Consider the following 9,747-nt stretch of genomic DNA (forward strand, 5'->3'; position numbering starts at 1 on the left):
CACCATAGGGGGAAAGACTGGGGAGGAGCCAGCCACATTGGGAGCACCTGGCCTCCTCTAGAATTTCTTTTAGGAGATTTGAGCAGCAGTTTCAACTAATGCAATCTTATAACTAAAAGAAACAATGAATCACAATGGCTTTTGCCACTATTTATCACATTTATATGAGTACTCGCCTTATTCACTGTCTATCTTATCTACTTAACTTACCCTGTCCTCGGGAACAGCCTGAACAGGTCCTGATGGCCACACAGTCAGTGAGATCAAAATTCACAAAGGTTGTGTTAGACACTGTCAGTTCCCACCTTTTGGGAGTTTTGATCCCAGCTGACATACACAGGCTTCCCTGTGATTTAGAAGGGGGGAAAAATAAGGGGACTGGCCACATGAAATACAATTTTAATACATGAATAAAAACAAGTAAGTAAAAAGACAAAGTACAGACTGGGAAAAATATTTGCAAATCAAATATATGACAAAGGATCACAATGAAATATGCTACACACCTGTTAGATGGCTAAATGAAAAAGTAGTGACCGTACCAAGCGCTGATGAGGAAAAGAAATACATGAACCTCTCATACATTGCTGGTGGAAATGCAAAATGGTACAACCACTTTGGAAAATAGTTTGGCACTTTCTTACAAAATTAAACCTATTCTTAAATTGACCTAACAACTCAACTCCTAAGTGTTTACCTTAGAGAAATGAAAACTTATGTTCATACAAAACCCTTACACAAATGGTTAAAACAGTTTTCTTTGTAGTCAATCACCAAATCTGGAAACAACTCAAATGTCCTTCAACAAATGAGTAGGTAAACCTGTGGTAGATCTCTATAGTGGAATACTGCCCCACAATAACAAGGAATAAAATACAAGTTAGATAAATACCAAAGGATTCGGGAATGAAAGAAGCCAGTCTCAAAAGCTTACATACTATCTTATTCCATTTATATGATTGTTGAAAGAAAAAACTATAGTGACAGAGAATACATTAGTGACCTCCGAGGGGTTAGACATGAGAAGAGGATGTGGCTACAGAAACGGAGTCAGAGGGAGGTATTTTCAGGCTGATGCAACTGTTCTGTATCTTGATTGTGGTGTTGGTAGTTACAGAATATATCAAAAAAGTCCATTTTACTGTATGTTAATATAAAAATAGTAAAAAGTCTAAAAAGAAACAAAAACTGCTTCCAGGATTTTCCACAAAATCTCTTCAACAGACTCCATCTAATCAAGCTGTTAGTGCTTCACTGTTCCAATGCTAAAGATACTTGTCTGTCTGAGGATCACCAGAAATTGTCAAGGGTCTCCAGCATGGAAGATAGTGTTAAAAAGAAACAAACAGAAGAAAAGAAACCCAGTGGAGACAAAGCCAGTATAGAAATCAGAAGAAAACTTTAAAACTATCATTAATAACATCAGAGAAAAAAGAATATCATGTGCATGAAACAAGAAGAAGCCTAAAAAGGAATTTTTCAGAAAAGAAAAAGAGAACAAAAACAGGAGAGCAGTAATAATAAATTCAATAGAAGAAAATGAAATAACTTAGAAAGTAGGATAAAAAGGCAGTGGGGCAGTGGGAAATCAGAGAGAAAATTAAGAAGATTAGATAAGTAATTTAGAGAGCCAATATCCAAATAATAATAATTTCAAGAAAAAGGAAAATATATAGGAGATAAGTATCAAAGAAATAAGTGAAGAAAACTTCCCAGAAGGAAAGGATATGATTTTCCACAGTGAAAAGTCCGGCCCAGAGCCTAATACAGTGGTTAGAAGAAGAAGCCACACAGCAAGGTACACCATATTGAAATTGCAAAATACCAGGGACAAGGGCGAGACCCTAAAAATCTCCAAAGAGGAAAAACTAATAGGTTACATATAAAAGACCTAGAATCAGAGTATCTAAAAACTCAGTTCTTTTTGCAAAGTGATTCAGCATATATATATGGTTTTTTAAATTATTTTCCATTATGGTTTATCACAGGATATTGAATATAGTTCTCTGTGCTATACAGTAAGACCTTGCTGTTTATCCATCCTATATATATATAATGGTTTGCACAGAGTATCTAAAAACTCTTTAACCTCAAGACTAGAAGCTAGGAGACAATGAAGAATTGCCTTCAAAACGTCAAGGCAAAATGAACTCCAACCTAGTAGTCTATAGCCACAACCTTCCAAGATGGGGGTCTCCATTTGTAGGTCAAAATCTTTAACTTCCATAGACCCCCAGTTAGTTAAGAAAGTTACTGCAGGCTAATAAAATGAGAATTAAATCAGAAAGGAGGGAGACAGGGGAATCAGGAACAAGAGTTCCAATACTACAGAGACATGAAGAAAATCTCCAGAACGTTGGTCAAGAGAAATTCCAAGACCTATAGCTATGAAACCCTTTTCTCACACTGCTGGTACAAGTTTAAATACTTGTAATTGTTGTTTGTCATTTGGCATCAGCCACTAAAGCTGAAGGGATATACTCTGAGCCAGTAATTTTACAATCTGGCACATGTTCAACAGAAATGCATGCTTGTGAACACCAAGAGACATATAGAAGACTGTTCATAACATCTTTCTTTGCCATAACCTAAAACTGGAAACAAGCAAATGTGCATCAACAGCAACATAGCTTTAAAAAATTGTGATAGAGTCCATAAAGTGGAATACTACATAACAGTGGGAAGAATAAATGATTGCAACATATAAAAACATGGATGAATCTCACAGACATAATGTTATGCCAAAGAAGCCAGGCACAGAAGAGTTACACGATTTATGATTCCATTTATATAAAGTTCAAAAACAGATTTGAAATTAACCTATGTCTGAGAAGTCTGAATAATGGTTCTCCTTTGGCTTGGGGGCTGGGGGTTGGGTTAACTGGAGCAGGCATGAAGGGGTTTCAGAGGAATTGGTGCTGTGCTATTTCTAGATCTGGGTGGTATGCACGTGGTTTTTGCTTTATAAAAATTCATTGAGCTCTTCACTTGTGATTTGTGCACTTTTCCCCATAAACGTTATATTTCCATGAAACAATCTGTTTTAAAAGGTGGGGTAATACTAGAGAAAAATAATGTATAAGATGGGAGGGTGAAGAAAGAAGTTAGAGAAGTTTAAGGTCCTTGCATGGCTCATGTAATTAAGTGCCGATGTAATTAAGACTTTGTGAAGACGAGCAGGTGTGTCACAAGTTTAAGTCCAACGTGAACAATCATAACAGAATGAATAACGTTCGAATGAGTAAATATAAAAAAAGATATTATTCAATGCAGGATAAATCAAGTTCTGAAAGTAGAAAAAAAGAAACATAGAAAATGGGTTGCAAACTGAAAGCACAAAGTAAGATGGTGGAAATAAATGCAAATATGTGGGAGACATCAGCATGTGGATGGTAACTGAAACCACTAGAGAAAATGAGATTTCTCCCAGGGAGAGAAAGTATATGGAGAGAAGAAGGGGCCCTATGATAGAATTTAGACAAACAAAAAGATGAAAAGTCTAAAGTGGGGAAGAGAAATCCACAAGTGAAGATGAGGAGTAACCCTGAGACAAATAGGAGAAAGAATGAAGCATCCCCGACAGCATCTGTCCCAATAAGACTTTTTTTTTAAGTAGTATTATCTGCTTGAATTAATTACAATAACAACAAAAAGGCAACCATCCTACAGTTTCTTCCAAAAGTAGGATGACCATAATTTACACCCAAATCAGGACATCTTGAAGAGTGTGAAAAGGGGTGCTAATTAGATGGAAGGCTAGGACTGCACAACAAACAAAACCACACAACCAAACTAGCATGTATAGTGATGGCTAGCGCACCTCCTTCTCTTGCATAATAAAGCCATCCTCACTGAAAATTATTCTATCCATCTCAGTAACAAGGTAATGCTGGGTATGAGGCATACACAAATATGCCTAAAGGAAAAAAAATCCTTTTTTTCTTCCAGAGAAAACTTAGCTTTCTTCCAGAAACTAGTGTTTGTTTTAGAATAAGACTCACTGATAGCAGAAACTAACACAATATTGTAAAGCAATTATACTCCAATAAAGATGTTAAAAAAAAATTTTTAATAAAAATAAATTTTAAAAGACTCACTGATAATTGTGTGTCACCAATTATACGTGGGTGGAAGGTCTAAGAATAGTTAAGCCAAAGTCTCTGAAAATTTTAATTCCTAAAGAAATGGCAGGTTTGAAAGAAAGAGGCTAAAATCAGATTTCCACAACCACAGAGAGGTTTGGCATCCTCCTTTTAAAAAAAAAAAACAATTAACACAGTTTTATACAGCAATAAAGTGGTTCCCAAATAAATCTGAGCAATGTTGTGTTAACTAAAGGTTCATAGATATTTTTCTTGTTTGTTTTTAACTCTAGAACTTTGTGAAGACTTTAAAGTGTTAATATGCAATGTGAGTTTCAGGGGATGGGAGGGATGGTAAACAGCATATCCTGTATGTAATTAACCTAAGAATCTTTCTTTTCTCAGAGTCTCTCTTGGAACCAGCCTTCAATGAAAAACATTTCAGAGAATACTGGAGTAGGCACTAATAAATGCTTATTGCCAAAGCCATTTTCCATATGTAATTAAACGAGTATTAGACCAGGCATGGGAATATATCCAGGTGGTCCTAGCTCCACAATACTGGGCATGATTTTGGGCTATCATTTGACTTCCCAAAGCATCCATTTCTTTACCTGTAAATTCAGGAGTTCTAACTAGACCAACTCTTAGGTAATATTTACCTCTAAAGTTGCATGGTTTTATGATTTGGATGCCTAATCAAGATCTAGACCTTTCCTAGAACAAGCTGTTTAACATTTTCCATCCAGGGACTTTGGTTCTGCACTTAACTTGTTAGGAGACTCAGAAGCCCTCAGTTGCATTACCTTGCTGGTGAATCACACTCCAGGGGTGAGATTATTTTTTGTTATCTCATGATAAGCACCCTTTTGTCATAATCTATCTCTTAACTTATGCCATTCTCCCATTAATTATGATGTCTATTTAGCATCAGTTAGGATGTTGTGACATTGATTTGCCAGGACAGTTATTTACTCGGCTTGATGGGCATTTTATTTTTAGCATCTTCTCTATGGTTATTTCGGAGAAATTTAAGGGCCTGGGTCAACCAGTATCACAGAATCTAAATCTGGGTCCCATGCTCTCTTGAAAACTATGCAGCCTGAAAAGAAGAATAATCTCTCAAGGTGGTAATCCTTTCAGAGAAAAGGAAAAACTGGCAGGTATTTCCCTCCTGAAAAGAATGGTTCAGAAGAGAAGTAATGAAGGAAGTTGGAGAATTAAATATAGGAAAATGCAGCTTAGTAAGAAAATGATTTTTTTACTCTTAACGTTTGTGTCTATAGCTATGAACTAGTCAAGGGAAGTACTAAAGTCAATAATTATCATTTAAATATCAGTTGATCAAAGCATTCAGAAACAAACTAAAGAGAATGCTCTTTCCTTGGTCCCCAGAAGTACTCTAGGTCCCTTCCATCTATGATTATTCTGACAATGTGACACTAATATTCACGTAACTCCTTCAAGAAAAAGAACTTGGGGGACCCATTATAGGTCTGAAGCCAATGGCAGCCATGGACTTCCCTTGAGAACTAGTACTTACCCAGGAAGTGCTCTAAGGCTCACCTACATTCTGGGCTCCTGGCCATGCAGTGGCAGGGAAGTCATCTATAGGTTGATGTTTATCATGTAGAAACCCACACTGAGGCAAGTATTAGGGAATCACATAAGAAACCATAGTATATTAAGCAAACAATGTAACTTATATCACCTTTTTCTCGGGGGCAGGGACCCTAAAGAGAGTGAGAACTCTGTGAACAAAATGTTGATGTCGAAACTTGGCAAACCACAGATGCACAAAGACGATATGGAATCACCTCATAATCCTTGTGAAGTTAGAGTAAATGACCCTAAAATCATTAGGCTTATTATTGAATTGTATGGACAATAATGCTAAATTGCAAACAAATAAGAGTTCTGCGAAACACTCAGGGCTTTTGTGATGTACGTGGACACATAACATGGAAATCTTGTGTGTATTTGAATTTTATGATAAACATCATCACTGTTACAAATCAAAAGCTCCTCCAAATTTGACCAATTAAATACAAGATTTACTAAAGAATGCTATTTAAATTACATATCCTGGATTACTAGGGGACCCAACACATGCGATTCTGTTTTGATGGACAACATAAAAGAATCACACGAAGGCACTTACCTTGGGGGCAAAATGAGCAAGTAATAAGCTGTCAGTAACTGAGGTATTTGCATCACTTTCCAAGAGGTCAATTCCAAAATCTCTGCATGCATAAACCTGGAAGTTTTTCAGGTGAAGATTGCTACTTCTAAAAATCTATAAAACAACAGCATATATTATGTCAAAGGTCTGAGGCTTGGGTTTTCTTGCAGACTTCCTGTAGCTTCTTTAATTATTGATGAAGTATAAACAAGCATGCTATACCATATTTAAGCAGCTTTTGTCCATCAGTATCTGTGCGGGCGTCCCAAAGTTGCCGTGAGGTCAGCACTAACTAGTCCCTTTTGGTAACATCCCCTCTGTACTTTTCATTTCTCCTCCTAACAATTGATGCATTAAAAGGTCAATGTGAATTCTTTACTTTAGTAAACTTGCAACTGTCAAGTAACACAAAATTAACGGAGAAAAACAGAGCATCCAAGAACTCCAGTACTTAACATTTTCCTCGGTGTTGTATATGTTTACTAATATGGTCAGAAAATTGTAAATACGAAATAAGTAATTCAGCATGACTACAGACTCAAAATATGTTATATGAATATATAATGATGACAGCTTGGGCTTAGTGGCCCTAAACAAGGATCAAGTATTAACAAAATGAGCTTGTTAGAGTTGAATCATACTGGCTTGGGGGACAGAGCCCTTGGTTTTTACCTAGCACTCATATTAACTAATTATGTGATCTTGGGCAAGACATTTAACTTTTCCTAGGCCTCACCTCAACCACCCTGAAAATCAGGGTGCTGTTAGGACTACCAGTTAACCTTGCACAGTGGCCTCTTTGTTTACTAAACAGGGTCATGCTTACGTTTGTACCTTAAAGTGGGAGTTTCCTATTACTTAAGGCCAAGGAGGCCTTGATTTATCACAGTATGTATGGTGCTTCTACTTGTCGATCAGTCTTTGTGCTTGAATTTTCAAGAACTGAATAGCTTGCATTTCCCACTATGTATGCGCTGACAGCTTTTATAAAATGATAGATCTTTGAAGACACGTTTATGTAAACAAAGTAGGTACGATCTGAACTGATAACTTGACAACAGTTACCTAATTACTGGCATCAGCCCTTCTGCAAGGCACAAACTGCTTCCCTGCAAAAGAGGGATTTGTCACCTCTATATTTATAATGCTTATGGGAAACAAAGTACTTTATCAAATTTAATGAGAAGAAAATACTTAATACAATAGGGATTCTTCCTGTTAGCGAACCCAATTTTGTATTTTGGGACTTTCCCAAATAGTTCTCCTTATGTTGGTGAAATAAATGCCTAACTTTCTTACTGTGACTTAATTATATGTTTTTATTCTACTTACTGAATGCCCTATAGATATATTTCTTCATCTGTGTATCTTAGGCTCCCTATTTCTATGTGGCAGAGACCAAATGTATGTAATTTTCTCTGTGTAGCACCAAATAGTGACCCTGGATAATTTTTATATGGTGCTGGTAATAGTGAGCATACAAAGCTTTCTTATAAGACATCACTGAAATAATGAAAATTAAATGGATAACATGAACATTGTTTCCTTTCAAGGAAAGTAGGAGAAAATTTGACTCATTGATGAAGGTAAGAATGCCATCAGCTGGAATTTTTGCGTTTCAGTGATGAACAGAACTTTTCCTTACAACTGAAACATGTACTATTCAGGATATTAGGGTATCAAATACACAACTTTTGGAGTCTGGATTCTGCACCTGGTTTTGCTGCTAACACACTGTGTGACCTTTGGCAAATCCCTTTACTTTCTGAACCTTAATTTTTTCTCTCTAAATAGGCGTGTGAGGGGAAGAACAGATGACCCCTATGATCTTTCTTGGTTGCAAATCTCTACGATTCTGTTGTTCCCTATTAGAGCAGCTGGGAAATCACCATACAGGCAATGAACTAACCTTGGCTTACTGACTGGGAATCTGTTCATACAACAACTATTTCACACACGCCTATGATGCTGTTGGCTCCTTAAAGCTGTGAGAATATCGCAATGCTAACCCAACAGCAAATCATCCCCCTTTAAGTAGAGATGCACAATAAATCACAAGAACAAAAAAAACTAAAGAAATGTACCTGGGCACCACCTGCACTTCCCCAAACCGTGAAATTTTGGAACAGGGTGGGACCAGTGCCATTATCCCAAGTTGGCTGAAACTTAGGGTATACAAAGAGGCCACACCTAGGAAGAAAGATAAAGAGTAAAATTCAGCCAATTTCTGCATTCCAAATGTCTCACTTTTTCTCATTGGAAAATATAAAACTAAAGGTACTGAATAAGGGAGGGTGAAGAGGAGACCTGCGAGCCTTCTCTCTGACTGTCATTGCCTATCCCTCAGCCTTTCCTTTCTGTCACCCTCTGTGACCTACTCCTGGATCTCAACAAGACACAGACTGCCATGGTCCCATTCCATTCTCTCAGCCCTTCTAGATTCATCCCCTTCCTAGGAGCATGGATACCCCTGCCTAGCCCTTCAGAACACGAGCCTCACTCTTCCATCAGTCCCTTCTAGATCCATCCCTTTGCTGAAACAGCAGATACCAGCCCCTGTAATCCCTGCAACTTTTGTGCTTCTCCCTGAAATGCCTTAGCATTGTGGTATTTTGGATACCTTCTCCCCTCACATCCCAGGGCTGCTGAGAGCTGCTAGATATAAAACTTCATAACCTTAATAATAATTTCATGACACATGTACTAATTCTAGCCTTAGCCAGCACTTCAACATGGCGGAGCAATGGTGCTTAATCCTTATTCCACTCTCCTTATCATCTCCCATCAATGCAGTATTATTTCACTATTATTAACATAACTACTATCAGAATTATTTATATCGAGGAATTCCCCAGCAGTCCAGTGGTTAGGACTCCATACTTTCACTGTTGAGGGCGTGGGTTCAACCCCTGGTCGGGGAACTAAGATCTCACATGCCACACTGCATGGCCAAAAAAATTATAAATAAATAAACTGTTTAATAGAATTATTTATATCAATTATTGAGTTCCTACCATATTCGAGATGTTCTCTTAGGTGCATTATAGAAGTCATCTCTAATTTTCACATCAACTTTCACTAGAGATCTGTCCCTATTTCACAAATAAGGGATCTAACTCTTTAAAAAAAAAAAAAAAGTTTACTCAAAGTTCAGATTTGAATCGGGGCCTGACTGATTCTGAAGTTCACATTTTTCCCATGTTCCCGCCATGTTTCCAAGTCCTTGCTCTTAGCAGATGACCTTATCCTCTAAATAGCAAAGACTTTGAACGAGCCCCTCTCATCTCACAGTGTGCAAGTCACAGGCAAAGAGCCTCTTCTCCAAACTTCATCTCTCCACTCAGCTCCTGAGCTCAGGCACTCTGGCTTCCCAGGTGCCCCCAGTCTGTTGGGAGTTTAATTCATCTCTCTATTGAATTCTCCTCTGGCCACAAAAGGTGCCCTCTGTCCTATGCCCCTTCGAGTGACCTCTCTCTCTTTCCC

At 37.6% G+C, this 9,747-nt stretch overlaps 1 protein-coding gene across 1 annotated transcript in view; it reads right to left on the minus strand.

The window, feature by feature from the left end:
• Positions 1–9,747, minus strand: part of PKHD1 (PKHD1 ciliary IPT domain containing fibrocystin/polyductin) — a 433,351-nt gene that overhangs the window by 224,089 nt on the left and 199,515 nt on the right. Inside the window, exons 44-46 of the mRNA XM_007451921.1 lie at positions 8,349–8,454; positions 6,244–6,378; positions 211–346 (exon numbers count right to left, since the gene is read on the minus strand). Of these exons, the coding sequence (XP_007451983.1) occupies positions 211–346; positions 6,244–6,378; positions 8,349–8,454 (377 nt within the window). The remainder of the gene's footprint in view (positions 1–210; positions 347–6,243; positions 6,379–8,348; positions 8,455–9,747) is intronic.

The sequence above is a fragment of the Lipotes vexillifer genome, unplaced genomic scaffold, assembly GCF_000442215.2.
Source record: "Lipotes vexillifer unplaced genomic scaffold, Lipotes_vexillifer_v1.1 scaffold147, whole genome shotgun sequence".
NCBI lineage: Eukaryota > Metazoa > Chordata > Mammalia > Artiodactyla > Lipotidae > Lipotes > Lipotes vexillifer.